The 21,571-nt window shown below is 42.5% G+C and overlaps 1 protein-coding gene across 1 annotated transcript; it reads left to right on the plus strand.

The window, feature by feature from the left end:
* The first annotated feature begins 661 nt into the window (after positions 1-661).
* On the plus strand, positions 662-7,856 carry LOC124789200 (dentin sialophosphoprotein-like). Its single transcript, XM_047256494.1, has 2 exons — positions 662-2,284; positions 7,605-7,856. Exons 1-2 carry the CDS (start codon positions 662-664, stop codon positions 7,854-7,856), a joined length of 1,875 nt encoding a protein of 624 aa, XP_047112450.1.
* The last annotated feature ends 13,715 nt before the right edge of the window (positions 7,857-21,571 follow it).

Genomic DNA, 21,571 nt, shown 5'->3' on the forward strand with positions numbered 1-21,571 from the left:
AGTGTGTGTCCGTAATGGGGCCCACCAACGAGTTACGAGCATTCATTGGTAATATTTTGTCATTATTACTGACGTATCAAATATCGTATCTTCATGATGAAAAAGGATCACAATAACATTTTGTACACGTACTGAGTGCTAGAACACTCCGACTTGTTTTCTTGCAGGTTGTCCATGTGTGCGCTGTTTGCAGCTGCCTTGGCGAGGCCGGGTGTCTTGCTGGAAGCTGCACCATCACCAAAGACAGGATCAACCGGTGCTGTCATCCTGAGGGACAGAGTTGGAGCCATCATGCAAAAAGAAGACGCCTCATCAGTTAGCAGCGCCGGCCGAAGTGGCCGTGCGGTTAAAGGCGCTGCAGTCTGGAACCGCAAGACCGCTACGGTCGCAGGTTCGAATCCTGCCTCGGGCATGGATGTTTGTGATGTCCTTAGGTTAGTTAGGTTTAGCTAGTTCTAAGTTCTAGGGGACTAATGACCTCAGCAGTTGAGTCCCATAGTGCTCAGAGCCATTTGAACCATCAGTTAGCAGCGAATAGGCCCTCTCTGAAGCGGCCAGTTCCGAAACATCTAGTCTGCCTCCTTCTCCCGAGAAACCTAACAATTCCCCAGGCAGCAAGTTGAACCTCTACCGTAATATAGGTCTTACTTCTGGTGGCAAAATGCCCTCACTTGGCTCCACGAGTCCGTCTCAAACGTCACCGAATTCTAAAGATGCTGTTGGTATTCAGGATACTAATAGCTCCGAAACATCTAAGCTGTCTCCAATCGCCAAAAAACCCGACACTTCATCAGAGAGCAAGCTGAACGCCAACCGTAAGACAGATCTCGCTTCCTTTAGCAAACTGCCCTCATCTGGCTCCATTCGTCTGTCTCAAACGTCGCCAGAATCTAAGGATGCTGTTAGTCTTCAGGACACTGATAGCTCCGAAAAGTCCAACCTGTCTCCTATCGCCGAAAAACCCGACAGTACATCAGAGAGCAAGTTGGACCCCAACTGTAAGACAGGTCTCGCTTCAGGTAGCAAAGTTCCCTCACCTGACTCCAATACACCGTCTCAAACGTTGTCAGAATCTAAGGATGCTGTTAGTCTTCAAGTAAGTGATAGCTCCGAAACGTCTAACATGTCTCCTTTTGCCAAAAAACCTGACGGTTCCTCTGAGAGCAAATTGAACCCCAACCGTGAAATAGGTTTCGCTTCTGGTAGCAAAGTGCCCATAGCTTACTCCATTACACCGTCTCAGACGTTGTCACACTCTAAGAATACTGCTAGCCTTCAGGATGCTGATAGCTCCGAAAGATCCAATCAGTCTCCTTCCCAGGAAGAACCTGACAGCTCATCAGAGAGCAAATTGAACCCCAACCATAAGATAGGTCTCGCTTCTGGCGGCAGAATGCCCTTGCCTGGTTCCATTATTTCTTCTGAAACATCGCCACAAGCTAAGAATGTTGCTCGTCTTCAGAATATTGACAGCTCCGAAACGCCCAACTCGTCTCCTTCCGCCGAAAGAGCCGACAGTTCCTCAGAAAGAGTGTTGGAGGATAACAGTTCTGTGAATCTGTCTTCTGGTAGCAAAGTGTCCTCATCTGGCTCAGTTAGTACCTCTGGTAAATCACCCTCGTTCAAGACTGCAGATAGTTTCTCAGATTTTGAAACGTCCGGTGACTCTGAATCTGCCGAAAGACCCAGAGGTAACTTACCTGTCAGCAACACACTTCAAAATATTCCAGTAAGTAACCTGCTAGCCGCTTCCTCTGTTAACTCCAAAGAAAGCATTTCTAAAACTGCGGGCAATATTGTCAGTGTAGACACTTCTGCGGCATTTCAGCCTGTCAACAAACCTAGGATCTTCTTTGTGGATCTTTCTGCCAGCGACTTTCCAGCGAGTCCCCCTGCTGACAGCGAAGCAGATTATTGTCCTGCCACTGCCCACCGCTATCCCATCAGTACCTTTGCTCCTGCTGCACCTGCCACTGCTATTCCTTATTTGAACACTGCCAATAATTACTGGCTTTCCTGCAGGCCTTTCTGCAGCCATTCAGATAACACTGTCAACGTGAACCTACCCCTGACAATGATGTGCACACCTCCCAGTCCTAACAAGGTCATTTTTGATATTTCCATTAGGAACCCGTTTCCTATTCTTCCCACGGACAGATTCTTACCTGACATCATTGCCGCCTGCAGAAAAGAAGTGGACACTACTCAGGGTGCACTTCTCACCGACTCGCCGTCCAACTGTGCGATGACTCCGCAACAACTGTCATTGGATCAACTTAGTAAGGTGAGAAATTGAATGCATAAACTTCTTTTGTGTTTAATGAGGTTCTACAGCTCCCTGCGCTTGGAATAACGCAGTGTTTAAATGCTTACCATAGCCGAGCGGACTGTACATTGCTTAATGTATTTCAAGTTATAGCGCACGTTGTGTGTTGACAGACGACTAAACGTAGTACCAGGGCAGTCTACTGTATGTAAATAAATCGTACGCTCATAACAGTATTCATAGTATTCTCTTTAACAAGCAGTCACATCTTGAGTTACATTTAAGCTGAGTAAGATGGAACCAATCTCAACGAAAAAAGGATCTGAGATGGTATAGAAATACACATTTTCCTCTGGGTATCACTACTAACGCATTTGATCTACCTGTGTATTTTATAACCTAGAACTAATAGATGTCCCAGTGTTTATTAAAAATTTTCTAATCTTTAATTCTACGCTAAATAACTCTGTAATCACTGACAGATAACTCATATGGTTTGACATTAGAAACAGTAAAGTCTTCATTAACTCTCGGACTGCCTAGGAAATCTTAATTTTAGAGATTTGTCTTTCCCTTCAGCTTTCCATTCAGCTATATCTTTGGTCAACAATATTGTCAGTAAATTTAGTTTTCCGCGTTCTAAATGTCTACCAGGCGCGAATCCTTGACAATGGTGTTAGGTTTCAGAATCAGGTAGCGATAATCATTTTCGTTTCTAACGTTTACACCTTAGGAAGTATAAGCATATAGACCCTTCTCACGTGGTAGTAAAGCAAAATTTACTGGCCCTGACTGTCAAGCTAATTACCTTACACCTATATGTTAAGCAGCAGAAAACACTTATGAGCTTTCACGTCTTCGCCCTTGTCCAAAAAGCCAAAGATCTTAAGTAGAGCAGCCACACGCATCAGACTGAGAGAACACGGAAGTTAAGAGGCTGTCTAGCAGACACAGACAGTGACTTTGCTGTTGGAATCACTCGCTCAGTCAGCAGCTGATTATTTGCCGTTGTATAAGACAGTTGACAACAATGATTCGATGAACAGAAAGACAATATGCCTCAAGGATAAACGGATGTGAAGTACTTTTGCCTAAAGGAATTTATGAAACATACGGAAACCTAAATCATATTGGACTGACGAGAAACAACTAATTGCCACAGAAATAAAAAGTTGAATCGCAGACCATTCATTGTTGGATACCAAGAGTTAAGAAGATACCAAGGTGTGGATTGTGGAATCTGGGTAGGTGACATTAGCCGATATGCGGGGCTAACAGGGATGTCTGTAGCTGAGGACAGCGATGTGTGAGATGCAAGCAGAAGTTATTGTCAAACAGTGGATGTCACGGACCTAACAAAATATTTGTGAACAGGATTACTTAGGGGCAAATTGAAAAGAAGCTGCTGCTAGTTCACTCATTAAGCTAATGAGCAGAAATTCACCTATAATTAATGTTTTCAAGAAAAGTATTACAGACAATGCATCTAGGCTAAAACATAGGAAATTCAGTTGTTTACCATCGATTTTTAACGATCGAAATGTTTTATAATTTTTTTGCAGCAGCGGCTTCATAGAATGCATTATATTCTTCCTGACTGAATTAAAGACGACTTGCAAATCATGTGTATAGTATATGGGATACTTTAGCACTTCCGCGATTCCTTATGATTGCGGGGGGCCATTTTCGGTGATTGATTTACGAAACAGGTCTTAGTAGTTGCGCTTATAAAAGGTGTTCGGAAATTCCGTTACAAACTTCTAGGACTTTTAGAGGGGATTGAGTTCATAATATTTTGAATAGGAACCCCTGTCCGGAAACATAACCATTTTCGTTCTACGATGGTTTCAATTCAAATGTTTAACTCTTCCACTTCTGTTCGAGGAACTGAATTAGGCATGACACAGTACAAGTTGTTAGGTAACAGTTCTAAAGCAGTACAATTATTAGGTAACAGTTCTAGAGGAAACATAACGAAACATCCATTTATCACTTCCACGGTTGTGTCAAGTGGCTACTCTCATACCAGCCGAAGAACATTCGTTTGTGTTTGCACTTAAACTTTATGTGCTTACGTTATTCCAAAACAAGAAAAGAACCCAGCATACTGTACGTACAGGACAGTAGCGATGCATTACAACAGCAGCTTCATGTAGCGGCCACCAACGTTGTTACAGACATTGTATCTACGAAGCGTGTCCTGGTACACACTGTCCATCCCACATGGTTTCTCTTCATTTTCTAGTGGAGCGGCCAGAACTCTTGCTAGCAGGGCTTCCTCTGTCTCTACAAAACTACTGTAAATTGCATACGACCTCACAAAAAGTAGTTCTTAGAACGCAGTACACGTCATCGTGTCTACCCTACTGCATACCAGGACAAGCAACTCTGTCTTCTTTCCCTCAACAGATGTAGCGTTACACGTCTGAACTGAAACAGTCGTAGGACGGAACCGGTACATTTCAGGACATGGGATCCGATTCAAAATATTATGTACTCACTGCTCTCTAAAAGTCCTAGAAGTTTGTAATGGGAATTTCTGTACAGCCTGTATGTTCTGGTGCTGTGTGTTTTCCATCATTAATAAGCTATTGGCAGTTTTAGAAAACAGGTTCTAACAGGAGGTACTGTGTTTCCAGGTATATGAACTCAGGTGAGGAACGTTTATTCAGAGGTCAATTGTACTCTTTGTTTGGACCCCACAGTATCTTCAGTGTTTTCGTATCCAGCTCTGGGGACTCCGCTCTAATACTACTTTGGAAAGAAAGAGCACTGCATCATCGATAATCTGAACACAGTTATCTCCTAGTCACTTCCACGGTCCTTTCATGTGTCTAACCTCATCCCCGTGGAAGCTGACTGCTGCGAGAACTATAACTGAAATGTGACAATAAATCACTCAATCTTCATAAACTGCATAATTTCTTTTCCGGGAGAGAATTTTGGTTCTGGCTCTTTTCTGAAATTATGCCACAAAAAAACTTTTCTACAACCACACTTAAATTCTTTGTTTAGTTTCGATTACCCTTATTAAGCGTTCATGCTCCCTCAAGTCCTGGTCATATTACTCGGTACACACATGAGTCAGATGACACTGAACATGTACATGCTCACATATTAAATGATCGTAGTACAATAACAGCTCGTGTCTGGCAAGTATGAACGCTCGAAAATTGCCATTTGGGTCCGAATTCTTTCTTCCGATCTCGTGTCTGGTAGGATGTGGCCCGCCACGACTGTCACGCACCAAACTCGTGATGTCAGAGAAGTATGTAACCTAGTGTCATCGACTATTTTGTTGGGTGAAATCCATTCTCTGTAATTCTCTACAGTCTTTGGATGTACGATTCTCTGTGGAACCATGGAAGTTATTCCCTAATGCCTTAACACATGTTCTATCATTCCGTCCTTTTTTCTTGTCAGTCTTTTCCATCTGTTCCTCTCCTCGCGGACCCTGTAGACAACCTCATCATTTCCTATTAGTCCGCTTAACTTTCACCATCCTTCTGTAAAACTACATCTCAAACATTTCGTTTCTATTCTTTACTGGTATTCCTACACTACCTGCTCGTGATTCGCTTCCATACACCACTCAGCACCAAACGTACATATTAAGAAATTTCTTTCAGAAATGAAGGCTACCTTTGAGGCTAGACAGGACTGCTTGCTTGTGTCCTTCTTGTTCAGTCCTTCAAGCGGTAATTTGTATCCTTGGTAGGACTTGGGACAGCAATTGCATTATTTTGTTTAGCACATGGTTCTGAAGACTGGTGTTAATTTTATCGCTAGCCTCACTTCTGTTATACCTCATTGCTTTCCTTAAATTGATGGAACTACACTATTGGCCATTAAAATTGCTACACCACGAAGATGACGTGCTACTGACGCGAAATTTAACCGACAGGAAGAAGATGCTGCGATATGCAAATGATTAGCTTTTCAGAGCATTCACACAAGGTTGGCGCCGGTGGCGACACCTACTACGTGCTGACATGAGGAAAGTGTCCAACCGATTTCTCATAGACAGACAGCAGTTGACCGGCTTTGCCTGGTGAAACGTTGTTTGTGATGCCTCGTGTAAGGAGGAGAAATGCGTACCATCACGTTTCCGACTTTGATAAAGATCGGATTGTAGCCTATCGCGATTACGGTTTATCGTATCGCGAGATTGCTGTTAGCGTTGGTCGAGATCCAATGACTCATAGCAGAAAATGGAATCGTTGGGTTCAAGAGGGTAATATAGAACGCCGTGCTGGATCCCAACGGCCTCGTATCACTAGCAGTCGAGATGACATGCATCTTATCCGCATGGCTGTAACGGATCGTGCAGCCACGTCTCCATCCCTGAGTCAACAGATAGTGACGTTTGCAAAACAACAACCATCTGCACGAACAGTTCGACAACGTTTGCAGCAGCATGGACTATCAACTCGGAGACCGTGGCTGCGGTTACCCTTGACGCAGCATTACAAACAGGAGCGCCTGCGATGGTGTACTCAACGACGAACCTGGGTGCACGAATGGCAAAACGTCATTTTTTTCGGATGAATCCAGGTTCTATTTACAGCATCATGATGGTCGCATCCGTGTTTAGCGACATCGTGGTGAACACACATTGGAAGCGTGTATTCGTCATCGCCATACTTGCGTATCACCCGGCGTGATGGTATGGGGTGCCATTTGTTACACGTCTCGGTCACCTCTTGTTCGCCTTGACGGCACTTTTAACATTGGACGTTACATTTCAGATGTGTTACGACCCGTGGCTCTACCCTTCATTCGATTCCTGCGAAACGCTAAATTTCAGCAGGATAATGCACGACCGCACGTTGCAGGTACTGTACGGGTTTTTCTGGATACAGAAAATGTTCGAGTGCTGCCCTAGCCAGCACATTCTCCAGATCTCTCACCAATTGGAAACATCTGGTCAATGGTGGCAGAGCAACTGGCGCGTCACAATACGCCAGTCACTACTATTGATGAACTGTGGCTTCGTGTTGAAGCTGCATGGGCAGCTGTACCCGTACACGCCACTCAAGCTTTGTTTGACTCAATGCCCAGGCGTATCAAGGCCGTTATTACGGCCAGAGTTGGTTGTTCTGGGTACTGATTTTTCAGGATCTATACACCAAAATTGCGCGAAATTGTAGTTGCATGTCAGTTCTAGTAGAATATATTTGTCCGATGAATACCCGTTTATCATCTGCATTTCTTCTTGGTGTAGCAATTTTAATGGCCAGTAGTGTACTTATGACTAAATAGATAACGTAATATACTGTGGCTGTGTAGCTGATATTTACTGAGATACCATCAGTATTCACCGCGTTTCTGGTTACAGGTCGGGGCAGTCTACACTGCTGGGGATCCGACAGCCGCTGCAGCGTGTGCCATCGTCGGTCCGGCGGCCGCAGAACCGACCGGTCTGTATGCAGACACCATCAATTACGCTGCTCCGTGGAGCGTGTCACGAAACACCGTCACCTTCGGTGGCGTTCCTGTTCGTACAGTGGGGGATCCCACAACTGTTCCACAGAGTGTGCCCTCGACCACCATCACTTTCGGTGGTTGGCCTGCTACTACTGTGCAGTAAAACAGGCTGCTGTTTTAATGAACAGTCATCGTGAAGCCATCAAAGTCGCTGGTGTCCCTTTTCGTGCACCGGCTGCTGCGAGCTGCTAGGTGGTGACTGTGATTATTTGCCTCACTGACTAACAAACCTATTCAAGAAAAAGCATTGAGAAACTGTTAAGCTGTTTGCACGGAATGTGCACTGCCTTTAAACGGCAGGTCTAGAAGTAGGCGCTATAAAAAGACGAAAGACGACTATTTCTAGAAAATCGTGTACGCTGTGTTGTTACTGATGTGAATAAAAATGCAGTTGCCGCTTAATTTTTATTTGCTTATTTTTGCATGTTCCTTAACTTATTAAGTAATGTGGTTCAACACACTTTTTGAATCATTTACTGACTGAGGCATGAACAGCAAAAAGCAGCTATAACCATCAACAATAAAGAAGAGAGCGCAAGAAAGTAGACATGGAAAGAGGGAAATAGAAAGTATGAGAAACGTAGTTATGAATTTACATTATGGCAGACAATAAAGGATTTGCCGAGCGGTCTAGGCGCTGCAGTCATGGACTGTGCGGCTGGTCCCGGCGGAGGTTCGAGTCCTCCCATGGGCATGGGTGTGTGTGTTTGTCCTTAGGTTTTGTAGGTTAAGCAGTGTGCGAGCTTAGGGACTGATGACCTTAGCAGTTAAGTCCCATAAAGATTTCACGCACACGGACAATAAAAGGAGAGGTGTTTCATATCATATTTTTGAAATGTCTTCACAACCACCACAACACAAAGAAGAAAAAATCTTAAAGAAAACAACCGTTAACTAGTCTGTGAAATATATTTTGGCGAAAAAGAGAACAGTTGCGGTGTTATCCTTACTAACTAGGCAATTAGCCATAGTATTTACCGGTGCGTACAAAGATAACGGGAACTAAGTTTTAGACTAATTTGTGCAGTTTAGAAGACCAGACGTTTGGAAAACAAATATAGTACTTACAATAAGTGTAAAATATGTAAATGAAACTTATAAAACATCTCCCAATCCATCTGGGCGACTGGTACAGTAACTGCATAAAGATTATTCTTGAATGAAACAGTCTGAGCTTGAAAATATTTTCGCAACCATGTCTGTTTTATTCAGGAATAACTGAGAGTTCTACTATTCCACTTGCATATAGAAGGCTGCAACCACAACCAAAGAAGGACTTACTTTTGTATATACGATTGTGAGTCAAATGAAAACCTTAAATATTTTTATAATGTTATTTATTGTGCAGAAGTGGTACAAAGCTGTATCACTTTTCAAAATAATCTTCCCCACGCTCAATGCCAGTCCTCCAGCGCTTACAAAGTACATAAATTCCTTTAGAAAAAAATTCGTAATATTGTCCACGTAGGGGGACTGGGGCAGAATCCACTACCGGGGCAGAACAGTCTCGGTCGTATAATTTCGTCTAAAGGTACTAGAGTGCGCTCGGACAGTGAAGTGTTTACCAACAAATATCTGTTATGGTTTAATAAGGTTGCTAGTGTTGCCGCACTCTAGTTACATAGTCGCTAATCAGCTGTTATAACTAACTGGAGTAACTAAACGGAGCGTCCCCAAGCAACGTACGTCTGTCGTAGTTTTTTCTTCATAATCAACGTTTATTCAGCCTAAATCAGTAAGTTATTAGCTATATTTGCATCAAATTCACTTGAAAAAAATGCTTATGGTTGTCACTGAATATTTGCTCAACAGATATGCGATTGGGTTACAATGTCCTACTGGTACAGCCCCGTTCCGCCCCGTTCCGGTCGCCTTTTATTCTTCCTTTAACAGATTCTGCTACATGTTTTGTCTTTCTCGTTTGCAGATGGTACTGAAAGCCGATAGACAAAATTGGTTCACGAAAAACATGCATCGATCAGTAACTCCACTGGGTCAAGCTGCCCTACCTTGAGACGGGAAAATGTTACATCAGTACCCAGAGTTATACCAGGGCAGAAACAAGTGACAAGAAAGAGAGGTAAAACCGCTGTTCTCAAATCTTCTCCCTACATGAGTTCAGTACAAGACGCGGTCAAAAAATTCCGCGGAACTAAGGAAACTAAAGAGAAAATGAAAAGGTGAGACTGCTATCTCAAGAAGAGAAGAAGAAAACTGTGGCAAATTAAAATCTGTGCAGGACTGCGACTCGAAAAAGACAGAGCAAAAATTTCATTCTGGAAGGGCCCCCCCAGGCAGTGGCTAAACCATGCCCCTGCAATATCCTTTCTTCCATCAGTGTTAGTTCCGCAAGTTTCGCAAGAGAACGTCTGTGAAGTTTGGAAGATAAGATGCGAGGTACTAGCGGAAGTAAAGCTGTCAGGACGAAGCGTAAGCTGTGACGGCTAGCTCAGTTAGTTTTAGTTGCCTCATCCGTGCAGCACTCGTGGAAATCGAATTCGATAGTGCCTTTGATAGGGTCTGCCTCTGATAGGGTCCTGACAGCAGTTTCTTCTATCGATGACAGTGCGTATGGGGTCCCTTCCACTGTTCGTCGACATCCTGCGACACCTGCTTATCAGTGGCACATCGAGTATTCAAGTCAATGGGCTACAGGCGGAGCCAATTCCAGTACGGTGTTCTATCAGAGTGGGCTGTCCCCTGTCCACTGTGCTATTCTCCAACGTCCTCGAACCCCTTATCGGAGGACTCCTACCGCAACTTACGGTGCTCACCTTACGCAGTCATACCTTCACTGCTGGACTTATGTGGATGACCTGCCCGTTGCACGTACACTTATGGAAACATGTAACGCTAACGCATGGATCCGACAGTATTGACGAACCTTGGGAATCATCCTGAATGTGGGGAAATCAGCGATTATGGACATCGATCATTGCCTTCAAGACGAAGGGGCATAACCATCGTACAGCGTCGAACACCTATCGCCATTTGCTTCCGACGATACGAGCTCACATCGAACACAACCTCCACCACAGACTGAAACCAAACCAGCGGGTAGCCTATGTCAGCACCTACGTCTCGCCCAAGCTGGTACACATAGCCCAAAATTTCCCTGTCTCAAAAGTCCTAGGACAAGAATCCCAGGTGGCCTTTGGGTGCCTTATATCAGCAGGAACCATCTTGAAGATCCTCTACGACACCCTCGCTCTTCCCATTTCAACAGGACTCGGTGTCGCCTATGTTAGAGCCAGAACATCCACTTTACACTTAATTACCATGACAAAGCGTTGGTATGGGCGTTCCTTGTCGCTCACCCACAGCCTCTAGGAGGTTCTCATGCTTGCCTCCCATGTCTCACCTGTCAATGTCGCTCACATTGTCCCAACACTTTTTCACATATCGACCTACTTTGTCGAAATTTGTTATGTGCATGATGTCCTTCCAGCTACGCATGTAACACGAGCAAAAGACTGTTGCATGTTGTTATCGCAACAACCCCCCCCCCCCCCCCCATCTTATGTTGGAGAACCTGAGCCCAGGTATCGGTTAGACAACATTGTGGAAGAGCGCTCATAAGCCCTTCCTTATAACCAATGAACGAGCGCTGTAGTTCCGTGTCGTTAATGGTAAAGACCAGACAAACCAGCGACTTCACCGTCTTGGAATGGCTGTATCACCGTTATCTACTTACTACCACAATGAGGATACTGATGAGCATGGTCACATATCCTTCGACTCATGATGTATGGCAACTCGTGCAAACAATACTGGTATGCTAACCCTGTGACAATGACTGTCAGCTTGCAATACATTCCCCTTCTGGAGGACTCAAATTTTCCACTTAACAAGCACCATGCTATAACATCATTCAAGGACCTGATGACTGCATACCTCTTAAGCGAGAAGGCACTCTTCAATCACAATGTTTGGCATCACGTTTTAGTTGCTCAAATCACAATTGACTGAACGCCGTACTACCACCGTCAATTTGCTAAATACTTACACAGTGTAATTTATGATACCCACCTCAGTTGGCGTGTACCCTACATTGGATATGCCTAACACTTCATGACATCCTTTATCGGTAACAGCCTAGTCCTGGCCAGTGAGCAGGACATGTGCTTCAAGAAGTGTGTACTACATCTTCCAAATTATCGTTCTTTGTTTCCTCCATTATTTCTACCTTGTTTCTCTTTCTGTTTCTTGCCATGTGCCCATATTCCTTGTCATGAGCCGTTAGGAAAGTGTATCCTTATTGAGCACAACAGGGACAAAAAATTTTCTATAATATAAAAAATAATAAATAAATAAAAAACAAAAAATATAATCCTATACATTTGCTGTCTTGACACAGCACCCACTACAGGTGATGGGGACATTGTGACCAGGCCTTGCATCACGACCCAGTCTTACATGCTCATCCCCCCTCCCCCCTGCACCACCATCTAACAATCGTTGTGCCTTCTCCTCCCCCCACACCAAAAAGAAAGTTGATGGAACACTTCCAGACAAAAGGCAAAGGTCCCAATATTGCTCTCAATCTGGCACACAGTTTTAATCTGCCAGGAAGTTTCACCCTCTTACAAATATATACACGTCAAAAAAAGTTTTGCATCACCCTAGTTCCCAAAACTCCTGAAGATAGACGTTGACTGTGGATATTGTATCACAGACACAGTCCCTTTGACTGTTCAGAGATGTCACTAAACCCGCCCAAAGATGTAAACAACCATGCATGAGCAGCGCCTATTAGACGGAGGGGGTCCGACAGTCGCTCAGTTCCTGTCATTCCACCAGGAAGGAGGTACACAGCTCGTGTTGTCTGTGGTTCAACCATGCCTAGACAGTCAATACCGCGGTTCGATCGCGACCGCATTGTTACTTTGTGCCAGGAAGGGTTCTCAATAGGGGGAAGTGTCCAGGCATCTCAGAGTGAACCAAAGTGATGTTGTTTGGACATGGAGGAGATACAGAGAGACAGGAACTGTCGATGTCATGCCTCGCTCAGGCCGCCCAAGGGCTACTACTGCAGTGGATGACGGCTGCCTACGGATCATGGCTCGGAGGAAACCTGACAGCAACGCCACCATGTTAAATAAAACTTTTTGTGCAGCAACAGGACGTCGTATTACGATTCAAAGTGTGCGCAAAAGGATGCATGATGCCCAACTTCACTCTCGACGTCCATGACGAGGTCCATCTTTGCAACCACGGCACCATGTAGCGGATAGACATTCTGCAGGAATAAGCATGAATACTTCTCATAAAACTGAAGTTATCATACAAAGATTGAGTGAAAGAAGTGCAAAATTCAAAAAAGGGTAAAAAATCAAACAATTAGGTTTAATAAAACTTCTACAGAATTATGCACCTAAACAGTTAGTTGGGAGCTCAACTTCCGTCTCCATTCAAAATTTAAGAAAAGTCTAGGCCGTGATATCAGAAGTTGTGTGACGCCTTTGGCAATGACATAAGGGACTACATGATTGAGTATTTGTTGTGTAAAGAGAGGGTTCGTGAAACATGAGCTCGCATTAGGAAGGGAACCAAAGTTTTCGGTTGTGAAAACTGTAACTAAAGTCCGTGCGACAAAAGTAAAAATATTTAGCAATATCAAAATTTTGTTTTGTCTAACATTAGCCGTAAATAAGTTAATACAAACTAAACATAAGTAAAGCCTTTCATTACATGATTTCTAATAGTTCGTAAGAGTTTTGGCAATCAGCTTTTATTATTGTTATTATTATTATTATTATTGTCATTATTTTAGACGCATTAAAAGATTAAATTTTTACTTTCATCCTCCATCGGCTCGAATACATGTTATTTGGTGTCAGATGCCTACAAAAAGTTCCAAAAGCAAAAAACAAACAATTTTTGGATACAGGCAGTCTCGGTTGAGAGACTGTTTTTATTAATACCAATTATGCGTTTCGCCCTTGTGCGCCATCATCAGATTATCTGAAGAGAACAAAAGAAAAAAAATTGAGATGTAACAAACAGTAATGTAATGAAGCATGATTCTAAACTGTTCAGTCACGCATACAAGCATATTAAAATATATGTAAATTCAAAGGAAATGTAGCAGAAGAAACTCCATTCGTCAATTGCCACAACAGAACATAAATAAGAATAAAAATCATGTGGCTGAGGCGTCCAATCGTCAGAAGTCTTATCATAACTGCAAAAAATATAAATTGGAATGAATACAAAAATTTAAAATTAATGTAAGGCAACAAGGATGAAAAACGAATACAATATGTAAACATTTAGATACCTTACATGAGTTAATACTGGATCAGCGTGGTGTACATAGCATAGAAATAGGCTTATAATCTGTTAGTGGCAAGTCAGAGAGCATTGCGGTGAAGCAGATCTGCTAAGCACTACTGGGAAAGCCACTGTGCCACAGAAGGTACAGTACTAGTACCATCAGTGTGGGTTGGACAGCGCGAGTGTTAACCAGAACTGTTGTTGTTGTGGTCTTCAGTCCAGAGACTGGTTTGATGCGGCTCTCCATGCTACTCTATCCTGCGAAAAATTCTTCATCTCCCAGTACCTACTACAACCTACATCCTTCTGAATCTGTTTAGTGTATTCATCTCTTGATCTCCCTCTACGATTTTTACGCTCCACGCTGCCCTCCAATACTAAATTGGTGATCCCTTGGTGCCTCAGAATATGCCCTACCAACCGATCCCTTCTTATAGTCAAGTTGTGCCACAAATTTCTCTTCTCTCCAATTCTGTTCAATACCCCGTCATTAGTTATGTGATCTACCCATCTAATCTTCAGCAGTCTTATGTAGTACCATATTTCGAAAGCTTCTATTCTTTTCTTGTCTAAACTATTTATCGTCCACGTTTCACTTCCATACGTGGCTGCACTCCATACATATACTTTCAGAAACGACTTCCTGACACTTAAATCTATACTCGATGTTAACAAATCTCTCTTCTTCACAAACGCTTTCCTTGCCATTGCCATTCTACGTTTTATATGCACTCTACTTCGTCCTTCATCAGTTAATTTACTCCCCAAATAGCAAAACTCATTTATTACTTTAGCGTCTCATTTCCTAATCTAATTCCTGCAGCATCACCAGATATACTTCGACTACATTCCATTATCCTCGTTTTGCTTTTGTTGATGTTCATCTTATATTCTCCCTTCAAGTCAATATCCATTCCGTTCAGCTGGTGTTGGAGGTCCTTTGCTGTCGCTGCAGAATTACAATGTCATCGGCGAACCTCAGAATTTTTATTTCTTATCCATGGATTTCAATTGGTACTCCGAATTTTTCTTTTGTTCCCTTTAGTGTTTGATTAATATACAGATTGAATAACATCGGGGATAAGCTACAACCCTGTCTCACTCCCCTCCCAACCACTGCTTCCATATCATGCCCCTCGACTCTGCCATCTGGTTTCTGTACAAATTGTAAATAGCCTTTTGTTCCCTGTATTTTTCCCCTGCCACCTACAAAATTTGAAAGAGAGTATTACAGTCAATATTGTCAAAAGCTTTCTCTAAGTCTACAAATGCTAGAAACGTAGGTTTCCCTTTCCTTAATCTATTTTCTAAGATAAATCGTAGGGTCAGTATCGCCTCATTTGTTCCAACATTTCTACGGAATCCAAACTGATCTTCCCCGAGATCGTCTTCTACCAGTTTTTCCATTCATCTGTAAGGAATTCGTGTAAGTATTTTGCAGCCGTGGCTTATTTAACTGATATTTCGGTTATTTTCAGATCTGTCAAACCTGCTCCCTTCGGAATTTGAATTACTATATTTTTCTTGATGTCTGAGGGTATTTCGCCTGTCTCATACGTCTTGCTCACTAGATGGTAGAGTTTTGTTAGGCCTGGCTCTCCCAAGGCTGTCAGTAGTTCTAATGGAATGTTGTCTAGTCCCGGAGCCTTGTTTTGACTTAGGTCTTTTAGTGCTATTCAGAACTGAATGCACCAAATTCATTACTTAATGATAAGCTAATTGAAAACTCATTAAAATGTAGGTAAAAACATCTGCAAGTGGAAGAGTCAAGTTACATCATTGCAATAATGAAAGGTTATAAAAAAAACTAACTGAAAACGATTGAGAACAACCAAATGGAGTGGTTACGAGACCAGAGCCGCTATTTCTCAGTCAAGTAGCTCCTGAGTTTGTCTCACAAGGGGTGAGTACACCCCGCTTGCCAACAACGCTCGGCAGACAGTATGGTCACCCATCCAAGTGCTAGCCCAACCCGACAAGCGCTTAACTTCGGCAACCCGACGGGAACTGGTGTTACCGCTGCGGCAAGGCCATCGGCGATTATGAATTTACCACAATAAAATATATGAAAGCATATATAAATAACCAAGACTAGCTAACATAAAGCCTACGTCCTTACCAGATTGGTAACATAGGTTCCCCTTAGATCACCAAAATTTGGCCTTTCGGACATGGCAGTACTTAGGTGGGTGTCCCTCCGGGTCTGCCAATCACTGTTGGCAAGCAGGATGATACAGCGGTGGGTCGGTACCGTTGGTCCTTCTGGAACCAGTTCAGACGGAGAGAGAGAGAGAGAGAGAGAAAGAGAAACCATGTAAAGAAAGTAACAGCAGCTTGCTCACTTGCATGGAATGAGTCATCTTCCATTATTATAATTGTAAGAGGTTAGAAAGTTATGAACTGAATGGTAACAATTAAAGATCACAATTAAAATAATGTGCAGGAAAAGTTCTAACATTCACAAAAATGAAGGGTTTGCAATTACGTAATAGGATTTTGAACAGTGGCTGAAGACGTTGCAAGCTACATAGTATGAGTAATGCAGCTGAGAGAGGTTTACGATATCAACATAAAAATGTGCATAAATTAACCTTTAAGCCACCAAAACTACTTTAAATCAAGTAAAGAAATATTACAATATTAAAAGTATCGACAAGTATTTCGATATGTATTGTATTTAACAGTTGTTACACTATAGCCCATTCATGGGTACTGCCTGACACAATGAAAGAAACCTGTCCCTTTGATTTGCCGATAAGACATGTCTTTATATTTTAAACATTTCATTAACAGGAAATATGTATCACTTATGTCTCTGCTATAGTGGAATGCAAAAGATAATGTTGAAGTTACATAGGAAATAAAATATTTATTATAATATCAGAGGATTTTATTACATACTTCCTTCCGGTGGGCCATCGATGAGTGCCTTACTCTAATAGTGGTGGAGCAAGTGCAAAATATTATACATTGCAACGTACCAAGTCGCTCTCAACTACTACGATTCCCTGCACACATTGGGATTAAGTCACATTCAGTGGTAGAATGATTTAAGTAGCTGCTGAATATTAATAATAATGTATTAACGTTTGTAACACATAACAGACAGGGATACGTAAATCATACAGGTCACAAATCAAAATATTATTCCTCTCCCTATTTTTCTTTGACTTTTCACTTTCGTTAGCTTATTTTGTGGCTATCTGGTGCAACACTCGAGTTTTCTTTCTGACTAACCCGACCGTACCAGCCTCATACTTATAGTAGGACAGTGAATCCCCTCTATTATTATAACAATAAGTCTTAGGTCCTATACAGTCTTTTATTACAGCTTCTTCATTCTGCCTTCTGCAGTCGTACACCTGTAGAAGGGCTTATAATTGCCTAACACAGTCGTGATTTTAAAGCAATAAATCTTTTATAAATAAAATATTTTGGAACGGAACCAGATAGTGAACAACCAGAGACAATCAATATTCTTAAAAAAGGGTGTTCCAAAATGATTCTTACAATTGTTCGACTTGTATTTCAAAAATCAGGTTAGGTAGAAAGGTGTAATACCAGCTACCAGAGTTCAGTGTATGCGCCTCTATACCACACAGGATATCTAAGCGATATTCCAGTTCCTCCAATGTCCTGCCTAGAATGACCTCACTAACGTGCACAATTGCTGTTCTGATGTGAACTCGCAATTCCTGCAGCTCCCGCCTCATGGTCAGGTAGGCAGCACCGTTCACACAGCCCGAAGAAAAAAAAAATTGGTTGTGCTTGGAGATCTTCGAGGCCAGAAAATGGGTCCTTTTCTGCCAATCCAGTGACCTAGAAATGTGACGTCCAAAGCTTTCTGAACGATCATAGCCCTATCAGGAGGGACATCACCCAGCTGCAGTGTGATATCAGGGGTAGTTCTTCGACTTGTGCGAGTGCAAAGTGTTGCAACATGTTCATACAAACAGTCGAGGTTAGCGACGCCTCGAGAACGAGGAAAAGTGGTACAATCACACGACTATGAAGCAGAACAAACCACACGTTCACAGTTTGACTGCGTTACAGAACTTCCATGTTAACGTGGGAGTTCTCAGAGTCCCAGATCTTCATGTTGTGTCTGTTTGCCTCCCCAGACAAATAAAACTAAGCTTCGTCTTTTATCATCACCTTTTTCAGATAGCCTGAGTCATCTTCGATGCGACTGAGAATCTCAGTTGCAAATGCTTCACGCTTTGGCCTGCTATCAGGTTGAAATGAGTGAAGCAGCTGCATCATGTAAGTGTGAATCTTCACTCTGTTGTGTAGCATTCTGTACACAGTGGTTGATGGTTAATGCAGCTGTAGAGACGCATGATGCATTGGTTGTTGGGCTCCAAATAAACGACTGTTGTACCCATTCCCAATCTATGTCACTCGTCTCGGACCCACAGAGCTTGTCCTCTACATGACTTCTGGATATCTTGAAGCTCGTGTACCATTGTCTACACTATTAGAAGTGTCCTGATGGTGATGTGCTTCTGTAACGTGTTGAGGAGTTCTACTGGCCCCATGGGTCAGTTTGCTCTGTATCATCCATTCCACGTACTGTACCATTTCCATCAATGGAAAAAGACTTTAGGTACGTGTGAACGTTATACCAGAAAATCCACCTATCTACGTACCCCTGTTTTTGAAATATACACAATTAAGCTTATAATTGTGTATATTTCAAAAACAGGGGTACGTAGAGAGGTGGATTTTAGCTTATAACTTAAGCTTATAACTTCCCACATGAACCATATACCTTGCCGTTGGTGGGGAGGCTTGCGTGCCTCAGCGATACAGATGGCCGTACCGTAGGTGCAACCACAACGGAGGGGTATCTGTTGAGAGGCCAGACAAACGTGTGGTTCCTGAAGAGGGGCAGCAGCCTTTTCAGTAGTTGCAGGGGCAACAGTCTGGATGATTGACTGATCTGGCCTTGTAACACTAACCAAAACGGCATTGCTGTGCTGGTACTGCGAATGGCTGAAAGCAAGGGGAAACTACAGCCGTAATTTTTCCCGAGGGCATGCAGCTTTACTGTATGGTTAAATGATGATGGCGTCCAATTGGGTAAAATAGTCCCCCATTCGGATCTCTGGGCGGGGACTACTCAGGAGGACGTCGTTATCAGGAGAAAGAAAACTGGCGTTCTTCGGATCGGAGCGTGGAATGTCAGATCCCTTAATCGGGCAGGTAAGTTAGAAAATTTAAAAAGGGAAATGGATAGTTTGAAGTTAGATATAGTGGGAATTAGTGAAGTTCGGTGGCAGGAGGAACAAGACTTTTGGTCAGGTGAGTACTGGGTTATAAATACAAAATCAAATAGGGGTAATGCAGGAGTAGGTTTAATACTGAATAAAAAAATAGGAGTGCGTGTAAGCTACTACCAACAGCATAGTGAACGCATTATTGTGGCCAAGATAGACACGAAGCCCATGCCTACTACAGTAGTACAAGTTTATATGCCAACTAGCTCTGCAGATGATGAAGAAATTGATGAAATGTATGATGAGATAAAAGAAATTATTCAGGTAGTGAAGGGAGACGAAAATTTAATAGTCATGGGTGAGGAAGCCGTCTGGTAGAATTTTGCACAGAGCATAACTTAATCATAGCTAACACTTGGTTCAAGAATCATAAAAGAAGGTTGTAGGAAAATTAAATAGAGCTTTGGAGAAAAGAGAGCCACTTGTATGAATATCAAGAGCTCAGATGGAAACCCAGGTCTAAGCAAAGAAGGGAAAGCAGAAAGGTGGAAGGAACATATAGAGGGTCTATACAAGGGCGATGTACTTGAGGACAATATTATGGAAATGGAAGAGGATGTAGATGAAGATGAAATGGGAGATATGATACGGCGTGAAGAGTTTGAAGAGCACTGAAAGACCTAAGTCGAAACAAGGCCTCGGGAGTAGACAAGATTCCATTGGAACTACTGACGGCCTTGGGAGAACCAGTCCTGACAAACCTCTACCATCTGGTGAGCAAGATGTATGAGACAGGTGAAATACCCTCAGACTTCAAGAAGAATATAATAATTCCAATCCCAAAGAAAGCAGGTGTTGACAGATGTGAAAATTACCGAACTATCAGTTTAATAAGTCACAGCTGCAAAATACTAACACGAATTCTTTACAGACGAATGGAAAAACTGGTAGAAGCCGACCTCGGCGAGGATCAGTTTGGATTCCGCAGAAATGTTGGAACACGTGAGGCAATACTGACCCTACGACTTATCTTAGAAAATAGATTAAGGAAAGCCAAACAAATATTTCTACCATTTGTAGACTTACAGAAAGCTTTTGACAACGTTGACTGGAATACTCTCTTTCAAATTCTGAAGGTGGCAGGGGTAAAATACAGGGAGCGAAAGGCTATTTACAGTTTGTACAGTAACCAGATGGCAGTTATAAGAGTCGCGGGGCGTGAAAGGGAACCAGTGGTTGGGAATGGAGTGAGACAGTGTTGTAGCCTGTCCCCGATGTTATTCAATCTGTATATTGAGCAAGCAGTAAAGGAAACAAAAGATAAATTCGGAGTAGGTCCATGGAGAAGAAATAAAAACTTTGAGGTTCGCCGATGACATTGTAATTCTGTCAGAGACAGCAAAGGACAGTGTCATGTAAGATGAACAATAACAAAAGCAAAACGAGGATAATGGAATGTAGTCGAATTAAGTCAGGTGATGCTGAGGGAATTAGATTAGGAAATGAGACACTTAAAGTAGTAAAGGAGTTTTGCTATTTGAGGAGCAAAATAACTGATGATGGTCGAAGTAGAGAGGATATAAAATGTAGACTGACAATGGTAAGGAGAGCGTTTTTGAAGAAGAGAGATTTGTTAACATCGAGTGTAGATTTAAGTGTCAGGAAGTCGTTTCTGAAAGTATATGTATGGAGTGTAGCCATGTATGGAAGTGAAACATGGACGATAAATAGTTTGGACAAGAAGAGAATAGAAGCTTTCGAAATGTGGTGCTACAGAAGAATGCTGAAGATTAAATGGATAGATCACGGAACTAATGAGGAGGTATTGAATAGAATTGGGGCACAACTTGACACTAAGGAGGGACCAGTTGGTAGGACATGTTCTGAGGCATCAAGGGATCACAAATTTAGCGTTGAAGGGCAGCGTGGAGGGTAAAAATTGTAGACGGAGACCAAGAGATGAATACACTAAGCAGATTCAGAAGGATGTATGTTGCAGTAAGTACTGGGAGATGAATAAGCTTGCACAGGATAGAGTAGCATGGAAAGCTGCATCAAACCAGTCTCAGGACTGAAGACAACAACAAAAACAAGCTTACAAAGACCGTTTTGGAACACCACGTACATATTATCAACAGCTGAATTCGTACTACCTGATATTAGTTACTTAACGTTAAATGAGAACAGGACATCAGAATAACAAACTATTTAAACTATAACTGCACGAAAATAGCAGCGTAAAACAAACTTCAAATAGTCTGGAGAAGAAGGTCGGGGCTAAAATGCATTCTTGGACCTTCTTATAACATGAACTCTCAATTGG

This window comes from Schistocerca piceifrons, chromosome 3 (genome assembly GCF_021461385.2).
Source record: "Schistocerca piceifrons isolate TAMUIC-IGC-003096 chromosome 3, iqSchPice1.1, whole genome shotgun sequence".
Taxonomy (NCBI): Eukaryota; Metazoa; Arthropoda; class Insecta; order Orthoptera; family Acrididae; genus Schistocerca; species Schistocerca piceifrons.